Source organism: Chiloscyllium plagiosum, chromosome 1 (assembly GCF_004010195.1).
Source record: "Chiloscyllium plagiosum isolate BGI_BamShark_2017 chromosome 1, ASM401019v2, whole genome shotgun sequence".
In the NCBI taxonomy this organism is placed as follows: Eukaryota; Metazoa; Chordata; class Chondrichthyes; order Orectolobiformes; family Hemiscylliidae; genus Chiloscyllium; species Chiloscyllium plagiosum.
This window is the reverse complement of record NC_057710.1, coordinates 34,325,805-34,340,735: the sequence shown is the minus strand read 5'-3', so window position 1 is coordinate 34,340,735 and position 14,931 is coordinate 34,325,805. Positions and strand designations below refer to the sequence as shown.

Genomic DNA, 14,931 nt, shown 5'->3' with positions numbered 1-14,931 from the left:
GTGACCTTATAGAGGTTTACAAAATTATGAGGGGCATAGATAGGATAAATAGACAAAGTCTTTTCCCTGGGGTCGGGGAGTCCAGAACTAGAGGGCATAGGTTTAGGGTGAGAGGGGAAAGATATAAAAGAGACCTAAGGGGTAACATTTTCACGCAGAGAGTGGTGAGTGTATGGAATGAGCTGCCAGAGGATGTGGTGGAAGCTGGTACAATTGCAACATTTAAAAGGCATTTGGATGGGTATATGAATAGGAAGGGTTTGGAGGGGTATGGGCCGGATGCAGGCAGGTGGGACTAGATTGGGTTGTGATATTTGGTCGGCATGGACGGGTTGGATCGAAGGGTCTGTTTCCATGCTGGGCATCTCGATGATAACATCTTTCCAACAGGAAGGAGACTAGAATTGTACACAGTGTTCCAACAGTGGCCTAACCAATGTCCTGTACAGCCGCAACATGATCTCCCAACTCCTGTACTCAGTACTCTGACCAATAAAGGAAAGCATACCAAACACCTTCTTCACTATCGTATCTACCTGCGACTCCACTTTCAAGGAGCTCTGAAGCTGCACTCCACGGTCTCTTTGTTCAGCAACACTCCAGGACCTTACCATTAAGTGTAAGAGTCCTGCAAAAATTTGCTTTCCCAAAATGCAGCACCTCATATTTATCTTTTTCTCTTGGAGTTCCAAATGCCTGTATTTCAGGGGCATTGGAATTGTCTTCCTAATCTCCATCAGCTCATCACTTTGAAGATTCTCAGTTTGACCCATGATTTTGATGAGTTTTGAATCATTTTCTTTCATTTAGTCAAAATTGTTTAAGTGAAGGTTAACTTGTGTAGATCAACTTGCATTTGTTTATGCATAACTGCTTTAAATTATCATTGGCATACTGTATGTGGTGTAAAGCTCTTCTACAATGGATACAAATTTCTATTCATGAAACCTGTTTTCAATAGCATTTGGAAAGGCCAATAAGCCCTTTAAAATCCTTTAAATGTAAGTTTTTTGATCATTTCAGGCTACGAGATCTTCTGGAAGCTGAAGAAAAGGATTACATGAATCAACTGTCCCTTTTGGGAGAAACACCTTTGGAACGACAGGCAAAAATGAGACAGCACGTAAAAGACTTGAAGATAAAACGGGAGCAAGAACGACAAAAGTTGGTTGCAGAAAAACTTGATCAACAGTTCAGGTAACTTTTTTATATTGGTCTAAACTCTGGAATTGAGCAATTTATCCATGATTTTTATCAGGAAATCCAGCTTTTGTGCAAACTTGAAAATCCACTTAAAACACAATGAAATGAAGAGAATGGGATAAATGAGAATGCTAAAATTCAGTATAAATCATGGAGTTCATTGGTATTATTAATGTAACTGAGAGTTTCTAATGATGGGAGACTGCAGTGACACATCTAATCTCTCCTTTAGAACATAGAAGGTATGATTAGGCAGTCAGCAGATGACACCAAAATTGGAGGTGTACTGGACAGCGAAGAGGGTGACCTCAGAGTACAACAGAACCTTGATCAGATGGGTGAATGGGCCAAGGAGTGGCAGATGGAGTTTAATTTAGATAAATGTGTGATGCTCCATTTTGGAAAGACAAATTAAGGCAGGATTTATACACTTACTGGCAAGATCCTGGGGAGGTTTGCTGAACAAAGAAACCTTGGAGTGCAGGTTTCTTGGAGTCACAGGTAAACAGGATAGTGAAGAAGGCATTTGGTATGCTTTCCTTTATTGGTCAGTATGTTGAGTATAGGAGTTGGCAGATCACGTTGCAGCTGCACAGGACATTGGTTAGGCCATTTAGAGTCACAGCGTCATTAGAGATATATCACATGAAAATAGACCTTTCAGTCCAACTCGTCCATACCGACCAGATATTCTAAACTAATCTAGTCCTATTTGCCAGAACTTGACCCATATCCCTCTAAATCCTTCCTATTCATATACCCACCCAGATGCCTTTCAAATGCCTCTGGCAGCTCATTCCATACACACACCAATCTCTGTGTGAAAATAATGTCCCTCAGGTCTCTTTTAAAAAATTACTCTCTCATCCTAAACCTATCCCCTCTAGTTTTGGGCTCCCTCTTCCCAGGGAAAAGGACTTGTCTATTTCCCCTATCCATGCCCCTCACATTTTTATGAACCTCTATAAGGTCACCCCTCAGCCGCCGATGATTCAGCCTATTCGGCCTGAACCTATAACTCAAATCCTCCAACCCTTGGCAACATCCCTGTAAATCTTTTATGAACCCTCTCAAGTTTCACAACATCCTTCTGATAGGAGGGAGACCAGAATTGCACACAATATTCCAAAAGTGGCCTAACCAATGTTCTGTACAGCTGCCACATGACTTCCCAACTCCTACACTCAGTGCACTGGCCAATACTCCCCAGGACCATGCCATTAAGTGTATAAGTACTCCGGAAATACTGCATTCAATTCTGGTCTCCCTGCTACAGGACAAATGTTGTGAACTTGAAAGGGTTCAGAAAAGATTTAGAAGGATGTTGCCATGGTTGGAGGGTTTGAGCTATAGGGAGAGGCTGAATGGGCTGTGGCTATTTTACAGAGCATAGGAGGCTGAGGGGTGACCCTATAGAGGTTTATAAAATTATGAGGGTCATAAACAGGGTGAATAGCTCAGTTCTTTTCCTGAGGATAGGAGTGTCCAAAACTAGAGAGCATAGGTTTAGGGTGAGAGGTGGAAGGTTTAATAGGGACCTAAGGTGCAACTTTTTCATGCAGAGGGTGGTGCAGGTATGGAATGAGCTGCCAGAGGAAGTGGTTGGAGGCTGATACAATTAGGCACCTAGATGGGCATATGAATAGGAAGGGTTTAGAGGGATATGGACCAAGTGCTAGAAAATGGAACCAAATTAATTTAGGATATCTGGTCAGTATGGAAGAGTTGGACTGAAGGATCTGTTTCCATGTAGGTCTATGATTCTCTGCTTTTAGATTCACTATTTTAAGCCATTTACCTAAAGATTTACATACTTAATTTGAATATGTGGCATGTCACTTGTGTCTAGAGCACCAACATTCCTGTGCGAGCAGATAAGGGTGTTGAATAGAGTTGGGCCTGCTGCCCCAAGACATCAGAAACAAGCATAGGGGCTGCCAAGTGCCTTTTGTGGTCTGTTTATAAGGTGCACATCAATTCTTTGGCACTTCATTCCAGGTATTTTGCTACATTTTTGTTAAATTAGGTCCCATCGCCCTTCATACCATCTCTCACTCGCACCCACTTCTATGCCACAATCAGGTAACCAATACTGTGCATAGTACTCCAGATGTTTCACCAATGCCCTGTATAAATCAAGGAAAACCTCCCTACTTTAGTATTCACTTTACCTCACTATAAATGAAACCATTCTACAGACTTTCCTTTTTACATGCTGTATCTATGTACTAATGTTTGTACACCAAGAATCCTCTGCATTTCAGAACTCTGTAATCTCTCACCATTTAGAATAATGTGTTTCTTTTTTAGTATTCTGGCCAAAATATATTCCTTTTTCCAGATTTTTATCATTCACTTAACATATCTGTGTCTTTTGTCCCTTTGTTATGTCCTCTTCACAATTTATCTGTCTTTGTGTCATCAGCAACCATACCTCTGTTCCTTTAACCAAGGATGCTCCCCCAGACCATGAGCTTGTATTTTCCGCAGTAATCTTTGATATGGCACTTCATTACATTTTTTCTGAAAATGTAAATACATCCATTGGTTCCCCTTTATCAATAATACATTACCTCTTCAAAGAACTCCAATAAATTAGAGTCAGGGAGTCATAAAAATTTACAGCACAGAAACAGACCTTTCAGCCCAACTCATGCATACTGACCAGATATCCGAACTAATGTAGTCCCTTTTGCCAGCATTTTACCCATATGCCTCTAAACCCTTCCTATTCATGTACCCATCCAGATGCCTTTTAAATATTGTAATTGTACCAGCCTCCACCACCTCCTCTAGCAGCTTATTCCATACACACACACCACCCTTTGCGTGAAAAAGTTGCACCTGAAGTCTCTTTTAAATCTTCCCCCTCTCACCCTAAGCCTATGTCCTCTCGTTCCAGATTCCCCAACTCAGGAAAAATGCCTTGTCTATTTACCCTATTCATGCCTGTCATGATTTTATAAACCTATAAGGTCACCCCTCAGCTTCTGACACTCCATGGAAAATAGCCCCAGCCTATTCAGCATCTCCCTATAGCTCAAACCCTCCAACCTTGGCAACATTCTTCCTGTAGGAGGAAGACCAGAATTGTGCACACTATTCTAAAAGTAGCTTAACCAATGTCCTGTATGGCCACACAGTGACCTCCGAACTCTTATACTAAATGCCTTCTTCACTATGCTATCTACCTGCGACTCTACTTTCAAGGAACTATGAACCTGCACTCCAAGGTCTCTCTGTCCAGCAGCACTCCCCAAGATCTTACCATTAAGTGTATAAGTTCTGCCCTGATTTACCCTACCAAAATGCAGAAACCTCACATTTATGTAAATTAAGCTCCATCTGCCTCTCCTCACCCCACTGGCCTGTCTGATCAAGATCCCATTGTACTCTGATGTAACCTCCTTCGCTGTCCACTATACCTCCAATTTTGGTGTCATCTGCATACTTACTATCTATGTTCACATCCAAGTCATTTATATAAATGACAAAAACCAGTTGACCCAGCACCGATCCTTGTGGCACTCTTCTGATCACAGGCCTCCAGTCTGAAAAGCAACCCCTCCACCACCACTCTCTGCCTTCTACATTTGAGCCAGTTCTGTATCAAAATGGCTATTTCTCCCTGTATTCCATGTGATCTAACTTTGCTAATCAGTCGACCATGACATATGCTTCCTTCTTTTTCTTGACCAAAACCTTAATTTCTCCAGTCATCCAGCATTCCCTATACCTACCAACCTTGCCTTTTACTCTAATATAACATATTGTTTCTGAACTCTCATTATCTTGCTTTGGAAGGCTTCCCATTTGTCAGCCGTCCCTTTAACTGCCAACATCCAGCCCCAATCAACTTTTGAAAGTTCTTGCCTAATACTGTCAAAATTGGCCTTCCTCCAATTTAGAACTTTAACTCTTAGATCCTGTCTATCCTTTTCCATCACTAATATAATATGGGCGCTGGCCCAAAAGTGCTCTTCCACTGACACCTCAGTCACTTGCCCTGCCTTATTTCCCAAGAGTAGGTCAAGTCTTGCACCCTTTGTACATATTGAATCAGAAAATTTTCTTGTACATACCTAACAAATTCCTGTCCATCTAAACCCTTAATACTATGACAGTCCCAGTCTATGTTTGGAAAGTTGAAATCTCCTGCCATAACCACCCAATTATTCTTAGGATAACTGAGATCTCCCCACAAATTTGTTTCTCAATTTCCTGCTGACTACTGAGGTGTCTGTAGTACAGGAATATCTTCCCTACATATAGCCAAAATGTTATCCATTTAAAAAACGCCGCTCCCCCTCCTCTTTTGCCCCCCCTTTCTTTCTATAGCATTTGTATCCTGGATCATTAAGCTGCCAGTCCTGTCCATCCTGAGCCAAGTCTCTGTAATAGCTACGGTATCCCAGTCCCATGTTCCTAACCATGCCCTGAGTTCATCTGCCTCCCCTGTTAGGCCTCTTGCATTGAAATAAATGCAGTTTAATTTATCAATCCTACCTTGTTCTTTGCTTTGTTCCTGCCTGTCCTGACTGCTTGTCTTTCACCTTTTCCCCAATTGTACCAGTCTCAGAATGATCTCTTTCCTCACTATCTCCCTAGATTCCAGCGCCCCCACCTTACTAGTTTAAATCCTGCCTAGTAGCTCTCGCAAATCTCCATGGCCATACATTAGTCCCCCTCCAATTCAGATGCAATCCATACTTCTTATACAAGTCATTTTTACACTAGATTCCAATGATCCAAAAATGTGAACCCTTCTCCCATGCACCAGCTCCTCAGCCATGCATTCATCTGCTCTAACCTCCTATTCCTACCCTCACTAGCTCGTAACATCGGGAGTAATCCAGATATTACTACCCTCAAGGACTTTCTTTTTAAATTCCTGCAGAACTTCCTATATTCTCCCTTCAGAATTTCATCCTTTTCCCTTCCTATGTCATTAGTTCCAATGTATACAATGACCTCTCCACTTTTGAGAATATTCTGCACTCTCTCTGAGATATCCTTGATCCTGGCACAGGGAAGAAACACATCATTCTGATTTCTCGCTGTCAGCCTCAGAAAATGTGTGTCTGACAAAAGAATGCCCTTTCCTTCCACAAAACCAGTATCCGTGTCCTACAAACAAACAAAAAAGGCACAAAATAGAAACCTAATGCCTTCCTGAGGTATCTTGTGCAGAATTAAGAGAAACATAAATTGCTGGAAAATCTTAACAGATTTGGCACCACCTGCAGAGAGAAACAAGAGTTAACATTTTGGGTCCAGTGACTGTTGAGATTCTTCAGTTCTGTTGAGATTTTTCAGCAATTTTTGTTTTCTTTTTCAGATTTCTAGCAGTTGCAGTTCTTTTGGTTTATTGTCTATGCAGAATTAAGTTGCCCTTAAAATGAGGATGGGCATTCTTTTGTCAGACACACATTTTCTGTGGCTGACAGCGAGAAATCAGAATGATGTATTTCTTCCCTGGTGCCAGGTGTAACCAGACCAGTGATCCTGAGAAGAACTGCTGGAGGATGCTACCAACAACTTTGCTGAATAGTCTTGACTGTATTGTTTGTAGACCTGAGGGGAGGCTGCTGCTGGTCACCACTGGTGTGGGAATAGAGTAATGTGCAGGTCAGGTCAGGATAACGGTTTCTTTCCATAGTTTGTCAAGAACATTACAGTGCAATACAGGCCCTTCGGCCCTCGATGTTGTGCCAACCTGTGGAACAAATCTGAAACCCATTTAACCTACACTATTCTATTTTCATTCATATGTTTATCTAATTTAAATGCCCTTAAAATTGGCAAGACTACTACTGTTGCAGGCAGTGTGTTCCATGCCCCTACTACTCTCTGAGTAAAGAAACTACCTCTGTCACCTGTCCTATATCTATCACCCCTCAATTTAAAGCTATGTACCTTCGTGCCAGCTGTCACCATCCGAGAAAAAAGGCTCTCACTGTCCACCTATCTAACCCTCTGATTATCTTCTATGTCTTAATTAAGTCACCTCTCAATCTTCTGTCTAACGAAAACAGCCTCAAGTCCCTCAGCCTTTCCTCATAAGACCTTCCCTCCATACCAGGTAACATTGACGCTATCCTTCCTATAATGCGGTGACGAGAACTATACGCAATACTCCAAGCGCATCTGAGTTTTGTACAGCTGCAGCATGACCTCATGGTTCCTATAATACAGCAACCAGAACTTTACACAATACTCCAAGTGTGGCCTCATGGCTCCTAAACTGAATCCCTCTACTCATAAAAGCTAACATGCCGTATGCCTCCTTAACAACCCTATCCACCTGGGTGGTAACTTTCAGGGATCAATGTACATGGACACCGAGATCTCTCTGCTCATCTACGCTACCAAGAATCTTACCATCTTACCTCCTCACTCTGCATTCCTGTTACTCCTTCCAAAGTGAATCACCTCACACACTTTTCTGCATTAAACTCGATTTGCCACCTCTCAGTGCAGCTCTGCGCTTATCTATGTCCTTCTGTAACCTAGAACATTCTTTGGCACTTTCCACAACTCTACCAACCTTAGTGTCATCCACAAATTTACTAACCCATCCTTCTATGTTCTCATCCAGGTCATTTATAAAAATGACAAACAGCAGTGGCCCCAAAACAGATCCTTGCAGTATACCACTAGTAACTGAACTCCAGGATGAACATTTCCCATTAACTATCACCCTCTGTCTTCTTTCAGCTAGCAAATTTCTGATACAAAATGCTAAATCACCCTCAATCCCATGCCTCGGCATTTTGTGCAATAGAGTCAAGATTAGAGTGGTGCTGGAAAAGCACAACAGGTCCGGCAGCATCCAAGAAGCAGGAAAATCAACGTTTTGGGCAGGAGCCCTTGTGCAATAGCCTGCTATGGGGAACCTTAACAAATGGCTTACTAAAATCCATATACACCACATCAACCGCTTTACCCTCATAACCTTCTCAAAGAACTCCATAAGGTTTGTGAGGCACTAACTACCCTTCACAAAACCATGTTGACTATCCCAAATCAACTTATTCCTTTCCAGATGATTATAAATCCTATTTCTTACAATCTTTTCCAACACCTTACCCACAACCATAGTAAGGCTCACTGGTCTATAATTACCAGGGTCTCTATTCCCCTTCATGAATAAGGAAACAACATTTGCTACCCACCAGTCTTCTGGCACTATTCCTGTTGACAATGACGACATAAAGATCTGCAATCTCCTCCCTGGCTTCCCAGAAAATCCTAGGATAAATTCCATAAGGCCCAGGGGATTTATCTATTTTCACACTTTCCAGACTTGCTAACACCTCCTCCTGTGAACCTCAATCCTGTCTAGTTTAGTAGTAGTACAAAATGATTGCACTTTTTATTTTGAGTGGAACTATATATCAGGTCAGTTGGATAACAACAAATTTACATTACCACCCAAATAAAAATTCTACTTTGTAAGATTTTTTAATGACAAACCAGCAACTTCATTGTCACTCTTATTAATGCATGTCTAGATTTTTAAAACAAAATTGAATTCTTAGATTGACATAGAGGAATTTGAACTCATATAGCAGATTTTTCAGACATTACCTTGCCCTGCCATCACAGACGTTGACTGGGAACACAGTACACTAATATGAACACTTTGTGAAGCATTCATGGCTGCATACAGGGCTTCTGCATAAGATGGCTAGCAGCCAATCTAATTGGTTGATAGCTGTGTTGTTCCAGCAAACACAACAGGAACAGTGACCACTGCAGGACCAGAGGTAGTCCCCAGACAATGAGTGTTACCAAAACCAGGTAACAGTAAGGGTCTTGCAGCAGGCACCTGAGGGATCACCCTTGGACAGTACATGGGTGGTAAAAGTAATGGGGTCAGGTTGAAAAGGGCAGGGATGGTGAGAACATCTGAAGGAGGGTGGGAAGATTTGGGAGGGGATCTTAATCAGAAAGTGGGCTCATGAGGACCCTTTCATACCTGATCTTCTCCCAGACCCAATCCATGATGTCTCGGCACTGGCAGCAAAATAATGGCCAGGCAGGAAGATCCCCTTTTTTTTGCCAATTGGAGCAAGAGTGAAGGCGGGCTGGCCTACACCCTCCTCCATAGAAAAATTAAGACATTCCTGGGGCCAGTAGGTAGGCAGCAGGAAGGGAAGATTACATGTCACCTGACTTGTATGCCCATACAATTCTGCCCATAGGCCCTGGATTATTAGTCCACGCATCTGAATTAGAGAATATGAACTATTTTCCTCTTGTTCAGAATGCAAAAGTACACAAATCAACTAGAATGCTATAGTTTTTTTTATTACATATAAATAATATATATTTATTTGTGATAGATGTACAAAGGTATTAATTAAAAACTAAAATACTAGCTTCCTAGCAAAAGCAGCTCAAGACAAATAAATGATAAGATTGGTTGTTCTTGTGAGAACAAGAAAGTTCAGTTTCTATGCTGTCTTGTCTTGTGTTTGCTTATGGTTCTCCTGAATGCTCTGATGGAATGTGCTGTTCTTTATATTTTCTTCTGCACAATTCACAGTGTCATCATCACATGAAATAGGGTTGTTTTGGAACTCTGAACACCAAAAACTGATGAGATCTGCAGTTCTTGCTTTTTCTCTGCAGCCATTAACAGTGTTATTTCTTACTTGGGTTGGTTTTGCTGACACATCCCATCTTTTGATTTCGCAAAACTTGTTGTAAACATATGCATGATCCTCTGTAAGAATCAAAGCCTAATGGTATTATCGTTGGACTGTTAATTTGGAGACCCAGGTAATACTCTGATGATCCATATTCAAATCCTGCAATGGCAGATAGTGGCATTTGAATTCAATAAAAATAATCTGGAATTAAGAGCCTAATGCTGACCAGGAATCTACTGTCAGGAAAAATCCTGCCATAGCAGATAATGGAATTTGAATTCAATAAATATAGAGTCATAGAGATATACAGCATGGAAACAGACCCTTCAGTCCAACTCATCCATGCCGACCAGATATCCCAACCCAATTTAGTCCCACCTGCCAGCACCTGGCCCATATCCCTCCAAACCCTTCCTATTCATATACCCATCCAGTTGCCTTTTAAATGTTGCAATTGTACCAGCCTCCACAACTTCCTCTGGCAACTGATTCCATACACTTACCACCCTCTGAATGAAAAGGTTGTCCCTGAGGTCTCTTTTATATCTTTCCCCTCTCACCCTAAACCTATGGCCTCTAGTTCTGGACTCCCCCATACCAGGGAAAAGACTTTACCCTATCCATGCCCCTCATAATTTTTTAAACATCTATAAGATCACACCTCAGCCTCCGACAGTCCAGGAAAAACAGCCCCAGCCTGTTCAGCCTCTCCCTGTAGATCAAATCCTCCAATCCTGACAACATCGTTGTAAATCTTTTCTGAACCCTTTCAAGTTTCACAACATCTTTCCAATAGGAAGGATCTGGAGTTAGGAGTCTAATGATGACTGTGAATCCAGTGTTGATTGTCAGAAAAACCCATCTGGTTCACTAATGTCCTTAGGGAAGGAAACTGCCATCCTTACCTAATCTGGCCTGCATGTGACTCCAGACCCACAACAATGTGGCTGACTCTTAACTGCCTTCTGGGCAATTAGGGATAGGTAATAAAAGCTGGCCTAGCCAGAAATGCCCTCATCTTGTGGATAAATACAAAAGAAATCAGCTCATTTTGCAAACTTCTGTTTTTTCTGAAGTTGGCCACACCAAGTAATTGGAGCTTCTGAGTCCATTTCATTCTTATAACAGTCTTTCAAAGTATATATATTCATAATCTTTTCATTGGGAAGTCTGAAATCCTTCAATAGATTCAGTAAGATAACCACTGCAATATCATATTCAAACCATTTTTCTCAGAAAGTTTAGATTGTGTCATTATAGTACTCTGCTATTTCACCCATGACTGATTTCTGTCTGTATTTTAGGGAACAGTGTGAAGAGCTGCAGACAAAGCTGTCTCATCGGCGAGTGCTAGAGTTGGTCAAGGATAGAAAGGCACAAATAGAGTTCAACAAGAAACTGCAGGATCAGCAAAAGGAAGAGGAACAGATCTTTGAGGAGTTGTGGGAGAAGGACCGACTTGCCAAAGAGGAGAGGGCAGAGAAAGAAATGAAAGAGCAACATGAGAAACAGCAAGAAGTCCTGGCTGCAGTATTGGAACAAATGGCAGAAGCTAATGCTAAACGCATGGATCAGAAGCAGCTGATTAAAGAAGAGGCAAAGTTGATGGTAAGGAAAGAATATAAAATGACCGAGCAGTTTATCTTCCTTCTTTGTCTTGTTCTTAGCTCAATTATCTGAGATGCTAATTCTCTAATTTATTTTCTCATTCTCAAATTCTTTTGTTCTTCATGTCAATTTCTTTCTCTTCTTGTCCTGAAGGTGGTGGCTTAGAAATTTGGTTTTGGCACATTAGGATTGTGGGTTATAGTCCTTACATTGAATTATGAAGCCCATATCTTGAAGGTCTTTGCTGCCAAATTCCGAGGCCAGTTGCTGTTTGCTGAATAAAATCACCAATACTGGGTCAACTTTGTTACTTCACCTTAGTAATTTTCATTCAAGACAGTTTGACTATTTGAAATATCCATTCCACGTGCATGGATTTCTCGCTTGATAACATGCAGAAGTGGGATCCATGGCCTTGCCTTTCCTTACCTAATCCAGATTCAGTGAATATTATTCTACTATGGCCTTGCTCCAGTTAGCTAATTCAGTACAGATCAGGAGTTGAACCTTGGATCTTCTGAATCTATCTGACATTTGTATTCAGGGTAGTCTTGTGTATCCTATAAAAGGCATTTTAAAATATTTTTAATATCTTGAGCCTAAATTGAAGAATTTTTGTTAGATTTGCTTTATATTTTTCTTTCTGAGCTTTCATCCATTAATAAAGGAAAATGATTCTGCGAAGTATAGGAAATTCACCAATAAGAAACATTTCCACTCACTGTAAATCTGAAGAATTGTGCACAATTTACAGCACAGAAACAGACCAGTTAACTTTAAAAGCGAATGTTACTGTCCATAAACATCCTCATTCGTTGATGCTTGTTAAGCCATTGTAAATTTCACACAACTATTGTGAGAATGAGGTATATTTCAGTACTGAAAAGAGACTTCGTAGAAAGTTTTTGTCTTCTTCAAACTACAGGACAGCTACATTCTGACAGCTAGGGAAGTTTGAATGCAAGTGTCACTTGAAAATGAAATGAGTTCCTCGGCTGAATCTTAACAAAAACTGACTATCATTTTTATCAATTCTTGCAAGATCCTAGTAAGCTTTCCTGTGCAATCATCCCAAACTTGCTGCATTAACTGGGTACCACATCCCTATGGCACCATATTCATCCAATTCTCCCACCAAAGGCTTACCAGTTCTTTGTCTCATCTCATCTTATAATCCTCGCTAAAGTACTGCTGCCCCAATTTCACTGTAGCCCCAGAATGTAGAACCATCACGTACAGGAGAGCCTTCAATACTACAAACCATTTGCTTTTCTTCACCAACCCTAAACGTGAACAGAAGTCAACTAAATAGAAGCTTTCAAGCACCAACAATTTTACAGTTATTGAATGATCACTGCACCAGCTGTCCTTTACTGGAACCATGTGTCTGGCTTGTAGTACCTGACATTTCTGCACTCTATCTTGGAGAAGGTGTTCCTCCTGCTTAGTGCCTTCCTCTTCCTCCTTCTCAGATAACTACTCCCATTCTCCCAGCTCATCAGCCTCCATCAAATCTTCTCTTTGCTTACCCTATTGTGCAGAGCACAGGATTATATAGCACACTTTGTCTGAATTGAACTGTAAACCAACCCCCTCTCCATCTCTCCACCTTCCCCAAAACCCTACTACTAGCAGATAACCTATGGAATCTCAACTTCAATAGGCCTATCATCTGTTCTAGGCGAAAGTGAGGACTGGAGATGTTTGAGATTAGAGTCCAGAGTGTTGTGCTGGAAAAGCACAGCAGGTCAGGCAGCATCCGAGGAGCAGGAGAATCGATGTTTCGGGCAAAAGCCTTTCATCGGGAATGATGAATCAGGAATGAAATAAGCCTATCATTTGCTCTGCCATAGCCCTGCTTGAAGAATTAACATGATTGTCATGCTCCACTTTGTTCAATCATTAGGTTATGTAACAGAATCATCAGCCATGGTCACAACCTCAGCACCCATCCTTATAAGGCATTTGACCCATTGAACACAGCAGGAACATTAAAGCTGTCAAGGATATAGTCATCATGGTAGAACCCAGGATCTGGCACACTCTAAGAAAATATAGAATGATAGAATTATACAGTACAGAAGTGGCTGTTCAGTCCATTGAGTCTTTAAATCTATAGTACATCCAGCACTTGGCCCATAGCCATGAATGTTTTGATGTTTCAAGTGTTCATTGAAGTTTTTTTTAAAGGTTGTGAAGTTTCCCATCTCTACTACCCTCCCAGGCAGTGCTTTCCATCCACCCTGTCTATGCCCTTCATAATTTTATACACCTCTATCAGGCCCCCTCACAGTCTTCTCTGTTCCAAAGAAAACCATTCAAACTTATCCAGCCTCTCTTCATGGCTAAACAGCTTCATCCTAGGCAACATACTAGTGCATCTCCTTTGCACCCTGTCCAATGCAATCACATCCTTCCTGTAAAACATTGATCAGAACTGCACACATTACTCCAGCTGTGGTCTACCCAAAATCCTGTACATCTCCAACATAACCTGCCTGCTCTTATAATCTGTTCAAGGACTGGTAAAGGCAAGTGTCCTGTATGCTTTCTTCACTATCCTTATTAACATGACCTCCTGCTTTTGAGGATCTGTGGACAAGCATCCCACCATTCCTATTTTCCTCTGAGCTTCCACATCAGTCATTCATTAAGTACTCTCTTGACTTGTTACTTCTTTCAAAGTGTATCACCTTATCAGGGTTAAACTTCATCTGTCACAGATCTGCCCATCTGACCAATCCATCTATATCTTCCTATAATGTAAGACTTTCTTCCTCACTCACAAGACCAATCTTCAAATTATTGACAAACTTACTTATCATACCCACAAATTTTCTTCTATTTCATTTATATATTTATCACAAACCATAAGGGACACTAGTACTGAACCCTGTGTATTATATTGGACACCAGTCTCCAGTCATACAAACAGCCTTCTACCATCACCCTGTCTCCTATCACTAAGACAGTTTGAATCCAACTTGCCAAATTACCCTGAATCCCATGTATTTTTACATTATTTATCAGTCTCCCATGTGAGACCTTGTTGAAGACTTTGCTGAAATCCATATAAACTACATCAACTGCACTAATCTCAACTACACACTTTTGTCACCTCCTCATGTTCAATCAAATTTGCAATATTGTTAATTACAGATCACTTGATAGAATGAAACCGTTTTTTATTGATGAACTCAGCTCCATTATGAAATGGGCCTGTCAACCTAATGCTCCCTTCATTGGAAATGCCTGCTATGTTGATGGATTCTGCTGCCCATCCTGCTGCATCCTCAGACCTTACCTCTGACAGGCAAGATGAAGTGATGTGACCTGGCACAAAGAGCATTTACTGAGTATCTCCAGCATTCTGTGTTTGTTTCAGATTCCCAGCATCCGCAGTATTTTGCCTTCAAGATGTCTGCGAATGCATGATTGAGAGATCCCACACAGCTATGTATGA

The 14,931-nt window shown here is 41.2% G+C and overlaps 1 protein-coding gene across 1 annotated transcript in view; it reads left to right on the top strand.

The window, feature by feature from the left end:
• Positions 1 to 14,931, top strand: part of cfap53 (cilia and flagella associated protein 53) — a 46,290-nt gene that overhangs the window by 15,500 nt on the left and 15,859 nt on the right. The window contains exons 3-4 of the mRNA XM_043701200.1: positions 1,024 to 1,197; positions 11,165 to 11,468. Coding sequence (XP_043557135.1) covers positions 1,024 to 1,197; positions 11,165 to 11,468 — 478 coding nt within the window. The remainder of the gene's footprint in view (positions 1 to 1,023; positions 1,198 to 11,164; positions 11,469 to 14,931) is intronic.